Source organism: Hemicordylus capensis, chromosome 3 (genome assembly GCF_027244095.1).
Source record: "Hemicordylus capensis ecotype Gifberg chromosome 3, rHemCap1.1.pri, whole genome shotgun sequence".
NCBI classification, from domain to species: Eukaryota; Metazoa; Chordata; class Lepidosauria; order Squamata; family Cordylidae; genus Hemicordylus; species Hemicordylus capensis.
In genome coordinates, this window is record NC_069659.1 from 132,122,872 (window position 1) to 132,147,783 (window position 24,912).

Genomic DNA, 24,912 nt, shown 5'->3' on the forward strand with positions numbered 1-24,912 from the left:
TAGCACTGCACAGTGGGAACAGTGAAAGTGGGAACCTTCACATGATATCGGAAGTCTGAGCAAAGTATTCAGCTTTGTCCCAAGCTTCACACAAGCCAGGAACACAGGAAATTGCCATATGCTGGGGCAGACCCTTGGTCCATCTAGCTCAATATTGTCTTCACAGACTGGCAGTGGCTTCTTCAAGGTTGACGGCAGGAATCTCTCTCAGCCCTATCTTGGAGAAGCCAGGGAGGGAACTTAGAACCTTCTGCTCTTCCCAGAGCGGCTCCATCCCCTGAGGGGAATATCTTACAGTGTTCACACTTCTAGTCTCCCATGCAACAAACGATTAGGGAGCTGCCAACTTAGAGTTGGCGGGGGCCACCACTGGCCCCCAGGCTTTACAACGGACAACACTGTTAAAACACCCTGTAAAGTGTGGCATTTAAAGCTTTTTTCCTCTGTCATTAGGAGTTACCACAGTTTTCAGTATTGACTCTGGTAATACATGGGCAGATTTCAATCAGGTCTTTCCTCCCCTATTTTAAAAACCATTACTTAGTGTTAAAAAGGATTTGGGCCACAGGCTTTAGTGGTAAACAACTTAGTATTGAGTGATCTAAAACCCTAATTTTAAAGCTTACATACATTGTCAGCTGAAATCTACAAAGCAACAAGTTTACATAATTAACACTACCATTTTCATATCTGAAGTATTTTTATTTTAAGGAGAGAATCCTTTAACCTGAACCAATGGTAGAAAAGATAGCATGAAAGCAATGTAAAAAAAATTAATTATCCTCAAGGAGAAATCCTAATCGGTTAGTACAGTTCATTTAGTTTACAGAAAGCCATCTGTCACAAGTAACATTTCTCACCCAATTAGGATCCACTATTGTTAGAAGAAAGCCTCTTCTCCCCACACCCTCACCCTTCTCTTTGGGAAACACTGGCTGTCTACAGAAATGAGACCAGAGCAGAGACAGGTATTTGTTCCAAAGAGGAATCTGGTCACTGGTTAGATGAAACAGCAGTGTCATGCAAAGACTGAACCAGTGCCTAGCAAAAGGTGATACACCCCTCCCCAGTCCTGTGCATTCTTGATGAAGTCAGAGTCCCTGACACAACAAAAGCAGCATTTAAATGTATTTGAGGCTTGAGAGCCTTTCAGCCACCAGAGCACCACAAATGCCAAAAAAATCTAGTCCCAAATCAGGTATGCTGATTTGATATAAAGAGCCCTTTTGTTCTCTGCTTCCTTTGAATAAGCCACTGCCACACCCACACACTCCTCAAGCCCAGTTCTTCTGCCTACCCAAGGTCCCCACCTAAAGTCTTCCTGCCTTTGGGATTTTGCAGATGACAGAGCATTTAAGAAGGCCCTCTCCCTAAAACATGCATGTAGAAAATTCCTGCAGAGCGTCTTTGCTGCTGTTGTCATAGGAATTGGGTAGTCCAAGCTACCTGCTACTGCTCCAGAAGCCTTGTCGCAGGTATTTTAAGAGGCAAGAAGAGATGAGGAACATGACGCAGTGCCCTGCTGAGTTCTCCCCTTCTGCTGCTAGAAGAAGAAAATTCTACATCCAACTCTTATGACTTCTCTTCATGCACAGAAAACATGCACACAGTACAGAGTGGATCATGTCCTAAGTGTTCTATCTTATTAAAGGAACAGATAAATGATCAATACTGAGCATCTTCATTCCTGTGAGCACTGAATGCTGTAACAGAGAAATAGAGTATTCTCCTCTTAGAATTATAGAAGTTTAGAGTTAGAAGGGGCCTTGTAAGTCTAGACAACTCTTGTTCAGTACAGCAATCTGCAACAGTACCCCCAACAGATGGCTACCCTGTCTGTTGAAAACAGACATATTTGCAGAAATCTACTCAAACAAAGAAACAGAAGAGTAACTAGTAATTTTACTCCTTGCCATTTATGGCAGATGCTTATCAGTTTTTACTCAGTATAAACAGCTGTGTCAAGTTTCAAGTACATTGCACTGTATCTCCCAAACAATATGGGAAAACATACTCTCATTAGGGTAAAGCTAGGTTTCTCTTAGAGTGCTTCAGGATAAAAGGTGGTTGGATGCCATCTTAACCATGTGTTTGGTCTTAACTACTCCAGTAGCTGAAAAAGCAGCCAGGTGTTGAGACCTGTTGCAAGTAGCAAGGGAAGAGGGGAAGACAGTGAATATGTCTCAAGAACAGTAAAGGCTAAGAATTGCTATTGCTGAGGCCATATCTTGGCAGGCAACTGTAGTTCCAGCCTGTAGCAGATTAAAGCCTTTGTCTCAGAGCAAGCTCATATGAGGGAAAGAAATGCTGACTCATCCCTGCTGAGCTTTCTGGCTAGGCTTCTCCTAAAACTATTATGTAATTATTGGTAGGTTCAAAGGCTGCCACCTCCACCCCGCTTATTGACAGTGCTTGAACCTCCCTGAGCTTGGAGTGGAATCCCAGGGAAAACTCTCTTTATTTTGCTGTTGGATAAGTACAACAATCTTCCATGTGCAAGCCTACATGTGGTGAGAAAACTGATAGTTGCTGAATGTCTGAGGATGCACTTGCACCAGAGAGCTTCCTCTTCAAGGCCCCCTCTTCCTGAGTTAAAAACCAACTCAGAGAGGCCTGAAAAAAAGAAAAGAACTTTAAAAAAAAAACACCCCAGTTTTATTCAATTACTACAGACTGCTTCCATCTGAGGCTTTCTCAGCTTTTAAGTACAGTTAAAAAGACTTAATAGGTTACAAAAATAGTTTGTCTTAATGCACACTTTGTCACACCCTCACTCTCAGATAGTGAGGAGGAAGGGGATGCTGACAGCCCTTCAGCCGATGCAGGGGTGCCTGAGAGGCAGAGCCCGGCTGTCGGTTCCCAAGAGACGGCTGAGGCAGGTCCAGCTGATGTCTCAGAGCAGGCACGGCAGTCTGAGGCAGCAGAGACAGGGACTGACGAACCGGTGGATGAATTGTGCAGGCAGCCCCCACTGACTCCACAGCAGAGACGGGTCACAAGGCGGCAGGCACATCTGGAATCTATCAGGAGACGTAAGCACCTCTTGCAGAGGGCTGATAAGCCTTGAATCCCTGCCAGCTGAGAGTTATCAGCTTGGACTATAAAGCATGTCTACAGCTTGGAGTTAGCCGCTGGAAGACAACGTATGTCATCCCTAGTGTCAACAGCCTTCAGCCAGAGAGAGAGAGATTACCGAGCCATGTTTCACTTCTGTAACCCAGACTGGTCTTTTGTGAACCATCATCCTAGTCTTCCCTACCAGGTGGCCAGATTGCTGACACACTTAAATGTTTATAGAGTCTTTTGCAACACCCTAGGTAGGATGGGTATAGGTTAGTGTTTCTTATTTCAGTTGCATTATACGTAAACTATAATGAAACCGTATCAGGAATATGCAAAAGCACACACACCAAAGAAATAGAAATTCTAACACAAAGTCTGACTAAAACTTTCTCTAGATTAAGCTTCCCTTTTCCTTGAACTCACCAAACATGGGTTGATAATCAAGGTCCTGAAGTTCTATCTTCCAAGAGCTGCAGTCATCCTGTTGCAGCAAACTCCATTGCCACATGTCTTGCTCTAACAAAGAATGGCCTTCTTCCTCCCTACAGCTTTCTAGATCCCACCCACCTCATGTGCTGATTAGCTGAGCCCTGGAGTTCACCAGCCTGTCAGGACAGGGTTCACTTCCAATTAACTCATTAAGGGGAGGGGTGGCTGATCACTACACAGCCATTTAATGGGAAATCTGTATCAGTTATTAATTGTATCACATGCAGGCACATGGTCATGCTCTGCTATGTTTCTGGGCAGAAGAGTTGAATTTTACCAGGTACAACACACTGTGCTTTGAGTGCTCAGAGAAGTAGATATTTCCACAACTGAAGCACACTATTAAAAGAGCATGTGCGAACCAAGTGCACAGTTACAGCACAAAAGAAAAAAGAGGTCTGATCGTACAGTAAGTTGACTAAAAGAGGCCCCCATTTATACAAAGCAAGTGGCATCCAAGCTTTTGGCACAGTAGCACATCAGGGGAAATTCCTTCTACAAACCGAGTTTCATTCATGCAAAGGGACATACTGCAAGCCAAAGTGATCCTTGTGCAAATGCAAGTTTCAGCTTGCAGAAGGAGCTTCCACTGATGATGTGCCGCTGTGCCAAAAGTTTGGATGCCACTCAATATTTTTAGTCTTATGGAGTGTTTCCATGTACATTTCTCTTGAATAACTACATCTAATTCTTTCCCATGGTAACAACAATTTAAATTGCTTCCCATTTCAGTTACTCTATTTCTGTGCTTCATAAGTGAATAGCTGTCCTGTACTCCCACCTGGAAAAGATGCTCTAGAGTTCAACCAGATATTTCTGTTCAGTACATGTCAATCCCTCAACAATTCACACATTCCCTTTGACACCAATTATCTGGGATGCTCAAAATTATCCCTGGATCTTTCAACAGTAAGTAAATGAATACCAAACTACCAGGAGGCAAGCAGGTTTGAGTCTCACGCATGGTGCTATGGAAAATTATAGAATAAATAAATCCTACCGGCAAAGAGCATATGCACAGCAATATTAATTTTCTACATAGACTGTATTGAGAGTTTTTTTGTTGTTGAAAAGCAGTATACAAGTATTGTTTACTAATAAAAATAAAGCAATAGTAAGGTACTATTTCAAATCTTTTACAGAGGGAGAAATGAATGCAGTTATGCTGTGTTCAGAGAAAAATCCTTACACGAGGTATTTAAATAATCTCAAGAGATTGACAAATCAGTATGCATGAAAGGAGACATCAAATGGTTTATTTCATCATTCAGACAAACAAGATTTTTGTAGTAGCTTGCCATCAGCTTATAAAGCACTGTAACTGATTAGACAGCAGTTCAAAAAGCTGTCAAAATGTCAATCCTTAAGCTTTTTCCTTATGTAGGAATAAAACTGTATTTAAGTCTCAAAGACATCTTAGAACTGCTACAAGAAACACTGGTACACCTTAATTGGGTTTAATGCTATGTAGGTAGCAAGCTTTCCATTCTAAATGAAAGCATAAAGAATACTTCAGTTTAAAAAGCAGACAGATTTAATGCCACTTCAGATACATAAGAAAGCAAAGCAGACGTTTATATACTCTGGTTAATTATTACATACACACCCCATTTTGCATCCCAAGGTACTACATGACCAGGCCCAACTGGAATTAACTTAAGACTAACCGGAGCCTCTGCTTAACCTGGGATCTGCAATCACAGTTTGAAGCTTGTTTCAGATCCTAGGTTAAGCAGGTACCCCGGTTAGATATAACTCCAGCTAATTCAAGGTGTTAGGCCCTGCAAATAAAATGTGTACTCGGGGTGGGCGAGATAGGGGAGCAAGCAATCCCAAAGCCTGCTTCCTGTTACTTAACCATGGGTTACCAATTGGTACTTTTAATGTCTGTATTAGACCTAAATGTGCTCATTTTTTTAAAAAGTAAAAATGCAGAGAGTCCCAAAGCACAATATCATATTAGGCCATAAACCTGTGCAACATCAATTTTCTATTCAAACTAAATACTCTTTTGCCCACTCCACTTTAATGTTAATTCAGGACCAGTGGTTGAAATGAATATGCATTTAGCCCAACGTTGGACAGCGATAACACTGTATTAGTGTTCTACATGTTGCCTGTACTTATATACAGCAAAACTATTGTAAAAGGACATTGTATTGTTAACATGCTGTCAAGTGATCACATGTTCCATACATTTTTAAAAAACTGTTTACTAACATTCCATCACTCTCAGGTATTCCCACTTCAAGAGCAGAAGATGACACAAGTGCAAAGCAATGCAAGTTGTTTGAAACATTCGCTGCTGTGTTTATAGGAACTAGGACACATTTCAAATGCAAAGGAATTGCATGGGACAGGGGGTGGGTCAATCAAATTTTATTTCCTTTATATTTTCTACAGCTTTACAAGAATTCAGTGCTGGGATACGCCGTGCACTGACAAATGTTCTTTGTATCTAGGAATCAGACAGAGACCCCTGACAAAATTACCAAATTAAGGGACACACATTGTGGAGGGAGAGGGCAAATGGGCTTCAAATGGGCAAACCTCACCATTCGGACCCAATAACTGTGGTTCTGTGTATCCGCGGTCCAGTAAATGACACCCAACCTCAGCATACACTGGGCGGGGGGGGGTTGATGTTAAAAAGAGTTAATTTCCATGTATCCGTGGTTTTGGGGTGGCTAGAAATGACCTCTGAGGTCATTTTAAGGAAGGGAGCCATTTTGTGGCCCATTTATTTTATTTTATTTTTAAATTCTCCCATGAAAAAGTCACAGAAAGGTGGCAGATTTTGAACTGGGGGGGCACTGTGGGATAGTTGCAGACCCATGAAGCATGGTAGGGTACTTTATTTCCATTATTTCTACCCTTCCCCCCTAGGTTTTTGAAGCTTTGGGGACCACCACCACTCCCTGATTCTCAAGGGTTATAGTGGAGAATGGAACCTCCACAGATAACAGGGTTTACTTGTATCCTCTTTACAATTAATATACTTGGAACAGAAACAGGATTTTGTGTATTAAATAACTCTACCTCCAATAATTCTACCTCTGAATATTCTAGTCTAAATGGCATAGCTCCCTGGTACCTGGGCTTTGTCAGGCCATGTTCAACAGGCACATATGTTGTGACTGGTATGGGAAGATAAAGTATGTACTAAATGCATCCCCAATTTGTTAACTAGCATCTTGGTTCCTTCCCATTCCAGTCCCAGAATAGTTACTGATATGTGACTGATCTACTACCTCCCTAAAGCATAACTATCTGCCATTTGTTTTCTAGAGGTCTAGCTACTTTCCCCACAATTTATCTAATAAGAACACTGTATTGGGATTACCTGGCTCAGGGCCATGTGAAGGTGAGCGGCTAAGGGGACAGTTGCCCAGGGCCTCTATACTGCAGCACAGCAAGATATACTCTTCTAGTTCTAGCAAGGCCAGAACAATATTGATCCATCTTGGGGAACGGAGATAATTATTTTTGTCCTCACACCACACAACGTACAGACAGGTCTATCTGTAAAGGAAAATGAGTCAAAGTATTGGCAAATCCTTTCAACTAGTTTAATATATCTGCCAGTCTCTTATGCATGGGGGGATGAACAACCCTCTCCACACCCAGCATCCTATGTAATCACTTAATCAGGTGTGGGGTGGATTTCATCCAAGCCACCTTCAACACACAGATAAAATGCGACTTATTTTAACTGCATATTAAGGGACAGTTCAGATCACCACCACTACTCTGCATGATTAAGTAGCAGGGAAATTGCATGCTGGATGGAGAAGGGAAAACATATGCATCCATGCCTTCCCACACCTGAGAAACCTGGTGAATATATCATCAAGGCCAATGATTATTTGTTCCAGATTGCCATGGTATATGGAACCTGTATGAGGTTTTGTGATGAGAATCTGTTGTTGCAATCATGGGGAGGGAGGATAATTCAGTGGTACAACACATGCTTTCCAATGGTCCTAAGTAGGGCTGGAAAAGAAGATTCCCTTCCAAAACCTTGGGGAGTTGCTGCAAGTCTGTGTAGATAATATTGAGACAGATGGACCAAGGGTCTGACAGCTTCCTATGTTTGTATGCTCCAAATGAGCTCATCTCTGCCAGGGTATTTGAGGTTCAGAAGTTAAAGGGTGGGGACCACAGGTTGCCCTGCCTGCAAAACCCTGAGAGATACTGTTGCTATAGTGTTCATCACATTATGTTTTCTTTTCTGAAGGGCTTTCCCCATATTTCACATCTTCAATCACAGCACAAAACAGTAATTGAGTACATTTATCTCTCGCCTTTCTTCCACCTTAAATTCAAGACAGCATATTTGGGGGTTCCCGGGGGTTCCTTTCTTCCACCTTAAATTCAAGACAGCATATTTGGGGGTTCCCGGGTGGTAACCAATCAAGGCACTGACCAGAACTAGACCTGCTTAGCTTTAGCAAGAGGGCTACATGATTTTTCATACTACACCGTAGGTCAAGAACACAAGAAGCTAGACTTCAGCTTGTGTTCACCATACTTCTGCTTCTTTCCCTTCCCATTAACAAACACCCTCAACTGTATGCAATGTTCTTTTCTTATTCAAACCGACCTGTCTCATACCATAACACCACCTCTTTCAACATTTGTCATGACACTTTCCCTTCCAAGTACACTGGAAGGCACTGCAAGCAGTTTATACAAAGAGGGTGCACACACAGATAATACTTAGAGGTGTGTGCGTGTGAAAGAGATATGAGAATTACACCTCACAAGGCATGACTGTGAGCTTATGAAATACTAAATGCTATTTTTTACCTAAAGCTTTCACAACAGTAAAAACTAAACGATCCTCAACCACTATTTTCTCAAGAAAAGCCTCAGTCATGCTGGTTGTTGCTCATGTTCAGAGAGATTTTTAGCAAATGTTAGTTACTATTTCAAGGTAAGCTGCTTAGTAATTTATATATATATATTTTAATAAGAATACAGCATTTACTGCTCTTCAGTTGAAATACTCATCCATTTCCCATTAGTTTTCAAATAAATCATCAACAGCACAGCTGCTTAATAAATCACTGCATCGTTGGTGAATTTTCCGATGTGCTAGCCAGATTCCAACTTTTCTTACAACCAGTTTCAACACTGCCTAGTTGCGTTAGCCTATGAGAAACTCAATACTCTAGTACAGGCTTTGTGAACTCTCAGTCTTTGGCCATACTCAGAACACAAGCCAGTACGAGACCTGCAAGAGTGGGAAGGGAGAAAGCATAAGCTTCTGAGGAGCACACAGGTGTGGCATGTAGTACATGGCCCATACAAATGACACGCTTGCTCTACTCAATCTTACTCTAGTTTCAAACTAGTCAGATTACTAAACACAGCCCCCTGACATGACCAATAACTTTTAATTTATGTGTGTACAGGCATTCATACAATGCAGAGCAGCGCATGCAGACAAAATAATATCCCTGGTCACTACTGAGATTTTTTTTTTTTTTAATCTCTCAAAAAAGTTTCCTGTGGCTCTAGGAGTGAGCCCAAAAATTTAAGAGCCAGACTACTCTCTGATGTCTCACTGGAGACATCGCTCTCTGCCAGCAATGCCCTCCACTCTGTGGGGCGACATTTACTGCTTGCCTCCCCCCAGAAACACCCTTCACTCCAGCTGTGAGGTGGACTCCCTGCCTTGCTAGCTCCTGCCTCATTCTGGTTGTGTTGGTCCATCCTCTGCCTCAGTCAGATGGATGTGACCAGGACGAGGAGAACACAAGCACATTCCTCCTGGTTGTGTCCATCTAGTTCAGGCAAGTGGTTAACTGACACACTCAGAAGAGGGAGGGAGCCACCTGTACCCACTTTGTTTGCTCACTCCTCCTTCAGGCTGCGTCCATTCATCACCTGGCTTAAGCAACATGGCAAGCTGGCATCTGGGAATTGCCAGGTCCTGATTTTTAAAATTTTCTCTCTCAAAAGTTATGATCATGCTATAAAACAAACTTTATATGACCTCTTGAGCAGATAGCCCAGTCCACTGCTCTCTTAAAACTGACATACATAATAGGCTAACTGAAGCTGATTTATGCTGCTAGCCTACACTTATTTGGATTCAAGTTTGATCAACAAGTAGTTGGCCTCATATTTCTAGATTTCCCAGGCCATGGTACCCAAGAGCTGTTCATACATCCAAATCACAGGTGTTCTTAAATGTGATTTGCCAAGTAAACAGTAGTGATCATAAATCTTGCTGGTGTTCGGCATCCAGCACAATGCAAGCGACCTCTCCCTTTCCCCAAGTTTTCAGAATATCTCTCATTGCACGATAGGTGGGAAAGAAATCCCAAGTTCTCCGGCACACTCAGAACTAACTTCACACTTGCCTGTGGCGATGCTCCAGAGCAGCAACAGTCTTTATAGCTATTTCCAAGTGTCTCCAAAGCCTGGTACAAAGTGAAAAATGAACCCAGCCACTCCCACAAGTCCTCTGCATGCACAGAGTGAAAAGCAGAGTCAGCAGTGAGCACGAAGAGCAGCTGCGTGCAAAGGCCAACCAGATACTTAGTATACAGACCAAGTCCATCTATTTATGCAAGTAATGGTTCACATGAAGAGTTGACACACATGCACAGTGGAACATCCAAGAATGTACTCAAGAGACCAGACTGGCCAATCTGAGGTACGCACACCCCACAGGCATGTAGAATTTAGGTAGATCTGCAGTCAAGGCCAGAGAGCCAGGCCCCCTCCATCAGCCAACTGTCACCTGGCTTCCTCCCTCAAGCACCATCCCACCTGGCTGCAGCAGAGGGAAGGGTCGCAGAGCAGGGCCCTTTCCAACAGCCTACCTGAGACCAACTGTCATCAGAACCGTTGACAGCTGTTCTGATATATTTATCCTCTTTTTATTAGGACTGTATAGTCAGATAGGTCCAATATGCCCCATGTCAGAGACTATTGGCAGGGGTCAGGAAATCCACTTGTCTACTCATCTGTGGAAAATGATGCCTGTACCAACACAACTTGAGGAACTATCCAGCAAATAAAAGGTTTGTCTGGCTGGTGAAGTGAGCCAATACTTCTTGACCCCTGACTATTGGAATGAACTCCACAATGGCAGGAGGGAGCTCTTGACAGTTGTAACTCCACCTACATTATCTTAATTCTAGTGGAGTTCTGCCATGTCTGTCAGAACACCTGCACACACTGCCCTCTCCTCATCCCTCTCCTTTCTCCTGCCTTCCTCTGTACTTTCCCTGCTCTCTTCCTGTTCCCCTCATTTACCTGGACCTGAGGACAGCAGTATGATGTGCTCTTTGAGTTGCAGCCAATCATCTGCCCCTCGCAGACACTTCTGCTTTTAAAAAGGCACATTTTCCTGTTTAAGGTCCTTAAGACCCTGGTTAGCATGTGGATTGTGGAAACTGTAATTCTTTTAAGGGATGTGCACAAACCTGTTCAGAGGCCCTTTTACGGGCCTCCGAAAAGGTTCGAGCAGTGGGGTTTTCAAAATTCGAAGGCGGGTGTGTGTGTCTCACTTTAAGGGCGAGGGAAGGTGCACTTACCCCTCCTTCCGCTCCCCCCCTCAACATGTCCTATGGAGCGGCAGCGTACTTCCCTGCCACCCTATTTGCTCTTCAGCCGGAAGTGGCTAGAAGCAGCAGGCATACGTCAGCTACTTCCAAACGAAGAGCAAATGGGGTTGCAGGGAAGTACGTCGCCACCCCATAGGATGTGTAAAATACTGGGAGCTGGCAGGGGAAAGCGGAGAGAGGGGTAAATGCACCCTCCCCTGCCCTTAAAGTGAGACACCCCCCTGCCATCGAGCCACCCATGCCTGGTTCTGTGCCCATCCCTAGCGGCTATGACTATATCCATTAAAAGAACTACACACCAGACAATGCACTGCACTCTTAAACACTTAAAAGGCGGGGGGATGGAGGGCACATTTTTAAACAGAAGCTGCAGCAAGAGGCAAGCCTCACCACTTTTACCTTTTGCTGCAGCTTATGTTTTAGAATGTCCCCTCCCCCTTTAAACCTTTCTAAATTCCCAGCAGTGTGGTGCATTATGAGGTGTGTAGTTCTTTTAAAGGATGCAAAAATATATGCTTTTTTAAAGCTGAAGGGGAGGGGCAAGCAGCCAGGCAGCTTGCTCCAGCTTCCAGAAGACAACATTGTGTGGCAGTCCTCAGGACCAAATAAAAGAGGAAACAGGGAGAGGGCAGGGGAAGCCATACAGCATCATGTCAGTAAGATGTTGAATCAATTCCAATCAGACACTGATATTTGGGGAGGTCCATGTCGAGACTTGCAACAATTTCTCTGTCAGTTGGACTGGAAGGCCTACTTTTTGACATTGTAACCTGTTTTGGAAACTTCAGTTGAAGAGCAGAATAGAAATTGTGATACATTTTACAAAAACAGCTGCCACAATTCTCCCAGATCATCTCCTCCAGTGTTTCAATGCTCAGACAAGTGTAGACTGTCTACTGTAACCAGTAGCTTGCTCATTCAAACAGGACCACATCAGTCAATATGCTAAACGGGGCAACTTCCCCTGAACCAGGGTGGATTTGATTTAAATCAAACTGATTTAAATCACGATTTAAATCACTAGCAGGGTGGATAAAAATAAAAAAAATCCGATTTAAATAAAAAAAATCCAATTTAAATCAAAAAAATCAGATTTTTTTGATTTAAATCGGATTTTTTTTATTTTTATCCACCCTGCTAGTGATTTAAATCGTGATTTAAATCGTGATTTAAATCAGTTTGATTTAAATCAAATCCACCCTGCCCTGAACTGAGCAACAGGATATGGCAAACACATCATTTACCATTTTCAAGGAAAGGTACATGCAAGATCAGCATTTACACAAATACCAGATTATATAAAATGCACTGGCACAACTGCGAATAAGATTGGGTTTATTGGAACCTGACTAGCACAAAAGTGAAAGCAATTCCCCGATACGCAAAGCTGACTGCATCCTCAGTAAAACAATGGGCATTGGTGTGCTATGTAAACGGCATGTAGGAAATTATGCCTTAGATGAATGAGGCACTAGGTACAAAAACCAGAGATTAATAAAGCTCTTTGAAAAGAGAAAGACATGAAAAAGCCAAAAATTAACACCCCTTGCAACTACCTGTAATGCACATCATTTTGTTCCTAGTGATTTCTATGGGGCGAGTCAGAGTTTATTAGGACTATTATGCTGAGTAGTCTTGTACCAATGCAAATGCTCTTGCACTAGTGGAAGGACATAGCACAAGGTCATTGTCCCAAGAATATAACTTCTGCTCCAGGCTACTTCTTGCACTAGTAGAAGGTATTGCACAATACGGTGCACAAGCAAGCTGCTGCTCCACAAAATGCATTCTACCTGTTCCACTAGCTCCTCTTCTGCTAGCAGAAGCACAATACTGCGGAGTAACACAACCTACTGCAAGTATTCTGTGAGTGTCACTGTGGATACTACCCCATCCTATTTACTCCATAGTACGCTTAAGCATCATCAATAGAAATTAATACTGAAAGTGCCCAGATTACAACCGTTGCCCCATTTAGCTCACAGAAAAGTATGAGCACCTGGTATAGTGCATGAAGTGTTCAACTAAAGGCTCAAAATGCAATACAACTATAAAGTCACTTTGTCTTGAAACTGACTGTTAGGCCTGTGCATGGCAGAAAATGCTGGATTCCAACCAGGGACAGCAGCACGGCCAGGAGGGGCCAAGCTGGCCCCTCACAACTCTTGAGTTGGGTCAAGAACTCATTGAGGAACTCGCTGACATTCCATTTGTGGGTTTCTTTGTGCAAAATAAAAGTCATACTTCATGATCACCTACAGATACCAAATTTTGCATAACCAATCCTGCCACTTAAAATTAGCTAAATGCACTATTTATTTATTTTTTTGCTTTTTAATTGCTTTTCTGCTGGAATATGCTGAGTAGATGGTTTAAATTATTTTTGCATTTTTAAGATGGAGTTCTGTATATCCTCATATTTTAACTGTTATTGTTCTCAGATTTATAACACTCAGATAAATAATCCAAAAGTAACATCACATCCAAGAGAAGCAGATCTTTCTCAGATTTAATTACTATGTACGTTAATTATTCAATAAAATAATGCTTGAAGTTGAAATCCTACAAATTCGAAATTGTTCTTTTACTTCCCTTTTGCAAGCACATTAATATAAACTTATTTAATTTCTTGAACTTGCCTATAAGTGTAACCTACACAAAATAACTTTGCTAAGTCAATGACAGGCCTCACCAGCAAGTTGTACACATTTGCTTGGCTTGGATCAATTAGAAACCATGAGACAGACAACACCCCCTAGAAACCCCACAATAGTTAATGAGTTCTTTCCCCTGCACCACTCCCATGAAGCACATCCATGAAATTTATACAACTCTTCATTTTCATGTCCCTGCACAACAGAAATTCCAATGGATTGTAGGAGAGAGAGCTTCATTCTACAATGAAAGAAATAATGTTGCAATTTTAGCAACAAGAATATCTACACGAGCTAATGTGTCAAACTATGCCTTTAATTTCAAAGAGCTTTCTTTTAAAGTTCTTAATTTGGCACTTTCATCATCCACTTAAATGAACCTAATGCCCTACAAAATCCAGGCATTTTGCTGATGTTCAGGTTCAACAGTCTAGTACACTGACACAGAGCAGATGAGAGGAAGAAAGCATATGCCTAATAAAGATCAACCAGCCAATCTTCAAAGCAACCCACATGTTCGTTCCAAAAGCTTCTTTCCCCGCTTTCATAGAGACAAACAGTCCGATTCTATGCATGTGCGTTTGCAAACCAGTTGCTGGGACTCAGGCAGAATGTCTTTCCCAGCTTTTCCAAGGATCCTTTTAACTGGAGATACTAGGGATTGAACCTGGGACCTTCTGCAGGCATTACTGAGCTATGGAGCCCTCCCAGAAGGGAGATTCAAATCCACACCTCCAGTGGAGTGCTCAGTTTGAATGCAGTATCTTTAGATCACTAAGTCATCCTTCTCATGCCACTTTGTTTGGAGTGGTTCTCATGCAGTAGCTTTTGCCTGTCTGACAGTCTGGCTCCTCCCCACCACCATGTTCTTTTATTGGAAAACATCTCTCACCATCTCAAGCCAATGTTGCTTCAAAAACCCACCACAGATGACACAGGCTATGCCAGAACTAAAGGACAACAAATGGTTGCATGATTTGTCATGTATGATAGACATAACCGAGCGCCTGAACTGCCTGAACATTAAGATGGGTGCAATAAAGTGGTGACTGATGTTTTCGACAGCATCCATGCTTTTGTGGTCAAGCTTCAGCTGTGGGGAAAACAACTGACAGACAATTTGGCACACTTTCCAACCTTGAAGTCTTGGAACACAGGAACAGCAGTGTCACCTGATACATTCACAAAATACAGCAGTGAAATTTCCAACCTGAGAACTGAATTTCAAGAGAGGTTTTCCAACTTCAAAATCCTTGGAGAAAGACTTTGTAAGCCATTTACTGTCAATGTGCATGAGCTGTCAAAGGACCTTCAGATGGAGTTAATTGACCTGCAGTGCAATAGTGCTCTGAAGGGCAAATTTTCCAGTGCTGATGTAGGAGCATATCAATATGTGGGACCAAATTACCCCAGGCCATGTCCATCTTTGGGACAACATATGTTTATGAGCAGCTGTTTTCCATTATGAACATCAACAAGTCCAAATTATGCTCTCACTTCAGGACACAGACCTCAAAGCAGTATTGAAGGTTGCCTCAGCCCAGTCACTTGCTCCAGACTCTCCAGAACCTAAGGGGTATACTCGTGAGTCAAATGGGCCGTAACCCAAAATTTGGCTTTAAAAAAGCCAAATCTGGCAACAGAGTCTGACACAGTGGTCCAAGCAAAGAGGTGCCAGGCATCAAGGAAGCAGTAGCAACTATTATGTGGTTTTATTGAAATTATTAAAGTGTGTTTGTTTTAATTTGTTATTTTATCTGTAGAAAATTATTTTTGTATCAGTATTGTATTATGTACTTTTATAGTTAAGCATGTGGTTCTATCAAGACTCAATTATTTTGTTTTAATATCTTGTTATTTTATTTGTCGGAAATATTTTATTATCAGGATTTTACTAACTTTTATAGTTAACTTAAAAAGTTAATTATAGTTTATTAAAGTAGTTTTATTAAAATTATTAAAGTTCTGTTTTAATTTCAGTTATTTTATCTGTGAGAAATCCGTTTAATTTCTGTCATATGACATGTTGACAATTTTATTATTTTATCATTAACATAATTTAATAAATATGCTTAATAAATTAGTAAGTATATATGGTTGTTTTTGGTCGGAATGATATGTGCAGTCTCCTGGAGGTGCATTGGAAGCAAATCCAGCCCCCCACCTAATTGATTTCGACACCCCTGCTTTATAGATTCAACTATTTTATAGAAGATCAGCAAGATTAATCTCTCTACTCTGAACATGTTTACTCTGAATCAAGTTTCGGATACTTTTACAAAATATGTAAGCCCAGACACTCTACTCTCCAATGAATGTTTGGTGGTGATGTAAAGATGCCATTCATGTTTTAGCTTACAGAGTTTTGTCCAATGCTGCTATAGCAGGGGTATATGGTAGGAGGAACGTTCCTTTTAACAGCAAAAGGAGGAGATGATGTTTTAGTTGGAGCAGTTTATTTTCACTGTTTACTTATCTAAAATAATGGACATATTCCCCCCCCCCGGCCAGTGGCCCAGGAATGGATGGATCATACAGAACTCTGCTTTTGTACTAAAGCCAGTTTTCCCTCCAATTCTTTAATGAGAGAAACGGCAAGCTGCCAATCAGTGTTTGTTATATTCTTACATTTACTTTCTTATTTGAAGATTATGTCCCATTGGCATCACAAAAGATTGCCAGTGAGATTGTTTTGCACAAATATCATTTGTCTAAAAGGCACACAAGGAAACGTTTAGCAACTACAGTGCATGCGAGCTTTAAGAGGATGATCTGTCTGTACTGAATTACTACAGTGTTAAGTATATGAACTTTACCAAACATAGGACTGATGAAAGGATTTAAACTGCACAATGGGCCAACACAGCTGTACCATGGACACTGGCAAAGGAAACACCTGTGATGTGCCAAAGCAAATAAAGTTTATTAGTGCTATCAATTTATCAGCACTAAATAGTAAGATGTATGCTTTTTTATTATTTTGGTGTAGTGGCACTTTTTTCTTCGGAAAAAATGGTTTATCTTGATAAAAAGTGTTACCAAAGTATTTCATCTTGTCAAAATCTTTTCTTCAACTCTCACCCCACCCCAAGCAAACAGCTATGTTCTTCAGCAGAAGACTTGTAGGTATATTTCCTGATGATATGTTGGCCTTGTCCACACAGACCCCAAACGCTGAAGATAAATAGCTATAAAAAACTAGAAAGTATTGGCTCTCAGCGCAAGTCAAAAGGCCAGGGAAGGTGGGAAAGAGAAAGAGAGGCCAAGGGCATATTTGCCTGCATTCCCTGAACAATTATTGCAGTCCATGCTGGGAAGTCTAGAATCAGAGTTACTTTGGGGTTCATTTTCTGATCATGCAGAAGCAATAACCCCAGCATAGTGGCACCAGACCTTAATCATCACTGCAGAGGTGAGGTGGAAACTGAAATATGTTCCTCTTGGAGTTCACATCACTCCCTGAACATCAAACCAACAGGAAGTAATCCATTACTTTATCAAACAACAGGAAAACTGGGGACAATCTACCTCTCTCAGGTCACAGGCTCTTGCTCTTTAAGGAGATAAATAATATAACTGCCTTATGCTTCCTTCCTTCTGTGCTTACGAGACTAAAAAGAAATGGGATATAGCTGAGTCTCTCTAGCTGCACTATTCTGTTTAAGCCATAGCACAGTACAAAGTAGGTCTATTCTGAGCAGAAACTGACAGCATGTTTGTGTTATGAGTCCATGTATCCTACAGACAGATTGTATGTTAAAGCAAAAATAGAGTGTCTTGTAACACCGTAAGGACTAACCAATTTGTATCTTTTCACAGACTACAGTCTCCACCTATATACCTAAAAGAAAAAAACTTGAAATTAGTCTACATCCCTCCATCAAATTCAGCACACCATCAACACAGCCAATCGCTTCTTGTCAAGAAATATGCAACTTACCTTTCCCATTCTGCCATGCTGTATACCAAGACAAACTAAGGAAAGATGTGATGAAAATTAACGCGGTGGCCACAGTTCCATTTCGGAGCCTCATCTCATTTCAACATCACACTGGTTTATATTCGGCCAGCGATAAAGATTGAAGTTTTGCTTGTTGGCTTGATGCTAGTATATATCCCAATATGAATGCTGTTTATTTAGTAACAGAGAAGAGTGTTGTACTCTTGTTTCCAAATGACTGTAGAACCAAGATGGTAGCTTTAGCAATGGAGACTGCTGCTCTTTCAGAAGACTTCATAGAATTGACTATTTCCCCCACTCTTTCCTACAAAGAAAAAAAAATAGTTTCAGACTAAACATGCAAAAAGATAGCAAAATAATGTCAAAGTACCACACAGAAGTGTTAGTAACAGCTAGGAGTCTGAGCTATGAACCATGAAATTTCTAATTAAAATCTCACATCTGCATTGACTTACTACGTGGTCTTGGGAAAGTCAAGCCATTATCGTGTAGCCTCAATCCTCTGCCTCATCTCATTCATAACAGACCTGCTGTGTACGCTTGTGGTAAGGAATACAGAGATTATGTATGTGAAGAGCTTTGCACATTCTGAAGCCTCATAAAAATGTTAAATGTTTTTATATCAAGACTTAAATCACCAGTGTTATTATGGTTCATATTTAACTAAGCGAATGTAGTTGTAAAAATTAATGGTAAACACACCTCTTGGCGAGTTTATTGTTTCCAAAAGGAATGTAAAAGCCCTGCTTTGTTAGGCTGGCTAAGAATAATTGTGGGGAAATAAATTTTTGACTAAGAAAAAGAACAGTCCAAGACAGCTATTTAAGAATGTGACTAATGTAAGAAAAATTAATTCATTTGAGAAGAGAAAGGTGTCATTTTTTCTTTTGCATTTAAATAAAGTGGAGGGACCTGCATGACAGTTTTAACCACACAAGCTAGAAGTGAACTCACTTTAAAAAGTTTAAGGACAATACAAAGTCATCATTGGTGGGGGGCGGGGAGAAGATCAAATTAACCAAATTACGCAGCAGGGAAATGCTTGACTAACAAGCAGAAGGTTGCCGGTTCAAATCCCCACTGGTATGTTTCCCAGACTATGGGAAACACCTATATCGGGCAGCAGCAATATAGGAAGATGCTGAAAGGCATAATCTCATACTATGTGGGAGGAGGCCATGGTAAACCCCTCCTGTATTTCTCCAAAGAAAACTATTCGGTCCTCGGTCTCCATCATGGCTTTTAGAAAGCATGTGAAGACTTGGCTTTTTACTCAGGCTTTTATGTGATTGTCTCCATTGCTGCTTCTTTGTATATTGTATGGTTATTTTTTATGTATGTATTTTAAAAAATTTAATTAGATCTGTTTTTATAATTTAGCATAATATTTTAATTGTTTATTTTTATAGTCCTGTTTTAATTTTTTCTATGTGATCTGCCTTGTGATTGTTTTTAATGAAAGGTGGTATATAAATTTAAAAATAAAATTTAACAACAAACAAACAAACAAACCACAGGACTCTGTGGGTGCCAGGAATCACAATTGACTTGATGGAACACTTTACTTTTACTTTACATGTTTAAAGAAACAGGAAGGCAGCACCAAATATGCCAACATGCTCTTTCAGGCAAATAATAATAATAATTATTATTATTATTATTTCTATAACACTCTTCCAAAAATGGCTCAGGGCAGTTTACACAGAGAAATAATACATAAGTAAGATGGATCACTGTCCCCAAAGAGCTCACAATCTTAAAAAGAAACATAAGATAGACACCAGCAACTGTCACTGGAGGTAGTGTACTGGTGCTGGTAAATAACTTATATTTACAGTAACAAACTTGCCCATGTAGAACTGTTCATAGGAATGGTCTACTCACATGAATACAATATAATACTGGGAGAAGGAGAATCAGAGGAAAATTATGGCTCCTATTCCTCAGTGGGTTTTGGTACTGAATTATTTAGGAGAAGAAATCCTGTTTCTACTAGCCCCTTACTTAGCATGTGTAATCCAGCTACAACAAAGCTGGCTCTAAAATGATTTCTACTGCAGAATCAAGTAATTCTGCTAGACACTGTACAGATCTATATTATCCCAATGAATGTTTATATACCACTCTTCAACCAAAGTTCTCAAAGCAGTTTACATAGAAAAAATAAATACATAAATAAGATGGTCTCTTGTCTCCAAAGGGCTCACAATCTAAAAAGAAACATAAGGCAGATACCATCAACAGCCACTGGAGGGATGCTGTGCTGTAGTTGGATAAGGTCAGTTGCTCTCCCCCTGCTAAATATAAGAGAATCACGACTTTAAAAGGTGTCTCTTTGCTCAGTTAGCAGGGGTTTATAGGATGTTATAATTTTATGGCCAGATGATACAATTTTTTTGTCAGAACTAGAGAGTAAAATGAGTAAAAGCAGCATAAAGAAGTTACACATGGCTTCAAGACTCCTATAAAAGTTACTTGGTTTTCCAAACAGGTGCATTTAAAAGTTACTTCAAGTTTTCAAAACCTCTTATTACTCTTGAACTGTAGTTTGTCACTTGCATGAACCTTAAACTGTTTTGAGAACTTGACTTCTGTTGAAAAGCTGTATATAAATAGTAATAGTAGTATTCGCCATTCTCTAGACGGTCAATACACATCACCACATCAGATTATCTAAAATCCATTTGAGTCAAAAGGTAAAACCAAGGCGCTATCAAAATTACACAAATGAGCAAAAATTTTAATTTTTTATTCCCCAAACAGAAAACACAAAAATCCAGGGAGTGGCTTTCTAATACATACTTTAATAAGAACTAGCTGGGCCGGGTGCAGAGCATTTGCGCCTCTAGTTTCACCCGCCCGCCGCCACCACTTTCTTCCCCTGTCCACAGCCGCTGTTTTCTTCCCCCCTGCCTGCCCCTGCTTTCCCCCCACCCACCTGCCACCGCCACCATTCCCCCCACAGCCCAGCCTCCCACCCCACCAGTACTGTTTTCTCCCCACCACTACTGTTTTGTTTCCCACCTCGCCCGCCTCTCTGCTGGCACTTTCCTCTCCCTCTACCAGCAGCTTGCTACAAACTCTCGTGAGAGCTGCCACGCATGGGATTAGTGACAGGTATGCCTATGAGAAATATAGAGAGAGAGATTTTATTAGGCTGGGGAAAACGTTTTGTATGTCTATAAAGACACAGCAAGTCACCTTTCACACTGTATTTTGAATGTAATGGATTCCCACTAGCATAGGTTACTCTAGTTGCCATCCTAATCCTACTGTGGTTGCCATTATGCCTCAGCAAAGCCAAGGGGAGAACACCAGCACAGCTTCTAAAATAGTGTCAGGAAGAGAAGAAATGTGTCCAACATTTGGCAGAACGGCAACAGTTGCATCCTTAACTGACACATACTAGAAACATAGCACTGGATCAAGCCACTAAAGCACATAACAGAACTGCTCTCTCAATCCAGAAGCATTTTCTTACTGCTTTATACAGAGACGACAACAACAGAGGCATCAACCCACTTCAGTTTTTGCAGTATTTAAGTAAGTGCATCTAAAAAGGTACTTAAAATGAGAAAAGCATACCGAATCAGTATTTAAATGTCCTAGAAAGACTGTTGCTATTTCAGCTCACCATTTTCTTGGTGTGTGTGTACACGTACATGTGTGGGGGTATATTTTTAGGATAATAAAAATCAGTGTGAGAATACTAATCCAATGACAGAACTACGAGGAAGAAACTCCCAATCCTTTGTTTCAGCTCCGATAGCGTCTCTTTCAAGTACTCCAGAGAAGCGAGACTCTGCTTTTCTCCCACCTTCTGCAGAAACTCACTAGTATCACTATCCAACATATCAGGAAAGATTGTGTTACTGTCTATAAATAGATGCACAGGTGTACATACACCACATTCAACAAATCGGAGTCTAAGATATCTATAACAAGTTCTGTACTGTGAACTGAAAATAGTACCAAACGAGAATAACTGTAACAAAGTAAACATTTCAGGATATCAAAAGCTGTTACTCTGCTATAAATGCTTCTGGTATTTTTATAGCTACATCATGATCACTCCCAATATTCAGCACCCCCGCACAGAAGCTCTCTGGATCAGTTCCCAAATATACAAAAGGGCACTGTGTGAAGGTCATCCCTGTACTGCCTTTAAGTTATCCATGCTGCACCAGACCTCGTGCACATCCCCAACACCTATAACCTAGCTGAGAGCTGAAGGGACAGAATCCAAATCCCCCTTACTCCAAGCAACAGGTGATAGGCACTGTCAAAACTGACAGCACTAACTATGCATTTGGCAGGTGTGCACTGATTCTCACATGTAGCAGCGCATGACTGCCTGTAGATCAAGGCTAAGATCAATCTATCTATCATTTATATCCCGGTCTTCCTCCGAGGACATCATAATATTTCCCACTACAAGCCTATACCGCTTTCTACTACTAATCACCAAGTTAAAACTTCATTATAAGCAAAAGCAGTTATGGTGAAAAGTTAAAATTGCTACCAGCAAAGCTTAAAAATAATTTCAATGCACAGGCCACCTCACCCCCTTCAGCACACATGCATCATGTCACAGGCTGTGATATTCACTTGCATAATGGGAACAACTGGAGAGAGATGGAAGTTCAGAGAAGAAGAAGCAGAATAATTACAGTCCTTCTCAGGCATTGCAGGGTAAATGTGACTATGCCAGCTGACTCCTATTTCCCATGGTGGCACACTCCATAACCACACACTCCCCAAATACACCAGTATCACTACCTGACATCTCAGGAGTGAAAAAAAGATGCTGCTACTTATAAATATATGCACAGGTGTGTACATATTACATTCAAACACAAGCCTACAATATATATGGCAAGTCTGTACTGCTTTTGGGGAGAGCTTCTCCCTGTGGTCTAGAACACCAGGTGCTCAGGAAGAAGGTCTCCCTGACCTTCTGGGCACCTAAAATTCCCAGTCACAGGGAGAAACTCTCCATGCGTACAGCGCTTGCCGCTCCAAACAAACTTCGTACTTGGGGAGATTAGGGGACTGTGAATACAAAGAGTGTTGGTGTGCTCGCATTAGCCCTGTACCTGGGTACATACTGCCCAAATGCAAGGGCAGCAGCAGAGGAATGCAGCTAAGTTAAACACAACATCCTGAGCACAAATACAGAATACTACACAACCATGTTTTCCTGTATTCCTCTCAGTTCCTGCTCCAGGGACATCAGTCCTTCAGAATTGGCCTGGAGTGCCCAGGGATCAGCATCCATCACCAGGTGACCATTGAAAGGAATCCTGGTCATTTTGATGGCTTGCTATTGTGAGAGACATTGGAAATCTCCAGGAATAGCTTCAGAGTCGGCAATTCTCTCTTTCTCTCTCGCTGGTGCTCTCATAGTCTGAGCCCTGCCCAACCCCTTGCCTTATTCCAACTCCTTATCTTGAGTGCACACATCTCACACATACCCACCTCCCATTGCAGAAACAAACGCCCCCCTCCTTATACTCACAGAGAGCACCAGTTTGACCACTTATATACACACATACACACACAGAGAGCCCACGCAAGACCCCCCCCCTCTGTCTCAAGAGCACAGTGGTCTTTTCTCCCCACACATACAACTACCATTTCATAGCGGATTGACGCGTCACATAATGGGTCACAATTAACATACTCCCCCCCCCCCCGCCGGCCCTTCAGGGAAGAGATTCCCTCATCAGAAAGTCAAGTGCGGAGCAGCAGGCGACATCCGCGGAGTAAGAGCCCACCTCTGCACAGCCTCCTTTCTAAGGGCAGCCACAGCCAAGGCGAGTTTGCCCGAGTGCGCTCACTCACACGTCCCTAGGAGGCCAGTACCGAGCGGCAGCTCCCTCCTCCACTTGTCCGTCACGCCAGCAGGCTGCCCTTTCCTCCTCTCCCATCTACGCCTGCCCGCCCCTGAGCGCACACAGAGATGTCGCATTGCACAGTCCGCGTACACCAAAGCGGCCCTAGTACCCATTTGACTTTTCGCAGGCATAACCAGGGGAGACGGCTCCAGGCAAAGTGCTTGCCGGCTGTGCCATCCGCACCCCGCTCGCATGCCTGCCAGCCAGCCCCCTCACCACCGCGCTATCAACACCTTGCAAGCCGCTCTCGAGCCACGTTAAGCCCTCCGAGGGCCGCCTGCTGAGAGACAACCAGCCTGGAGAGGGAGCCTACGGGGCGGCAGAGTCTCTCCAGCCTGGCATGGATGCTGCGGTTCCGCGGGGTACTCCATCCTCCCCTCCCGCTGCGCTCACCTTGGTCCCACTGAGAATGCCCTTCGCTCCTGCAGGGGGAGCTCCGCGCTCTTTCGGCGTGCGCGTTCTCGCAGGAGACAAGTGCGCAAGACCAGGGGCGACTGTTGCTGCCCTTGCCGCTGCACAGCACTCTCCACCCGAGTCCGTCCTCACCACGGAAACCTACCGCTTCCAAAGCAACCACTGCGCCCAGCCGGCGCAGTTCTAACCCGCTCTACGCCTGAAGCACCCGCCTCCTTTCTCCTTCCCGGACTGCCATTAGCCAAGGAGGCCCACAAAAGGAACCAATCATCAGCCCGTATCCGTTGGATCCTTCCCAACGGATGGTGTAGGGAAACGTCGATCTCAGAGCGGAGCGTTTTATATAAAACTCTCGCGAGTTTTCTCTTTCGTATTCTAGTGGTGGCTTAAGGATGGGGAGTGGAGTTGTAGATTGTGGTGTATATTTACTCGGGAGTAAGTTCTGCTGTGCTGAGTGCAAGAGGGGGGCACTCCTTGGTAAGTCTGCAGATGATTGCAGCTGTGTGTGTTCTGTAGGAAGGATAAACTGATCCCCAGTCCGTCCTTGGACAGGAGAGCAGGGAGAAAGCGGACTGACGTCTGTTGATATTTTATATGAGAGAGGGTTTATGCAAAAATAAATGTTAGTCTTTAACGTGTCACAAGGCTGTTTGCTAGTCGATATCCAGACTAAGGCAACCTCCAGGCCAAAGATAACAAGGACCCGACATGAATAGTCCCGTTGAATTTGATGGGACAAGTTAGTCAGTGGAAAATAACTTCAAATGGACTACTTCTGAGTAAAACAGTTTGGCTATCAGCCACCGTTTTTGTGGCATCAGACTAAAACAGCTACTCTTCTGGAACTTGTT

At 42.3% G+C, this 24,912-nt stretch overlaps 1 protein-coding gene across 8 annotated transcripts in view; it reads right to left on the reverse strand.

The window, feature by feature from the left end:
* MGAT4A (alpha-1,3-mannosyl-glycoprotein 4-beta-N-acetylglucosaminyltransferase A) overlaps positions 1-24,352 on the reverse strand; it is a 109,425-nt gene extending 85,073 nt beyond the window's left edge. Inside the window, exons 1-3 of one of the 8 annotated variants that reach the window (XM_053305699.1) lie at positions 23,881-24,024; positions 20,775-20,873; positions 17,730-18,054 (exon numbers count right to left, since the gene is read on the reverse strand). In XM_053305699.1, the coding sequence (XP_053161674.1) occupies positions 17,730-17,823 (94 nt within the window). In that variant the 5' untranslated portion in view covers positions 17,824-18,054; positions 20,775-20,873; positions 23,881-24,024. The other 7 variants (XM_053305697.1, XM_053305698.1, XM_053305700.1 and 4 more) reach the window with 7 other exon arrangements.
* Positions 24,353-24,912: the final 560 nt, after the last annotated feature.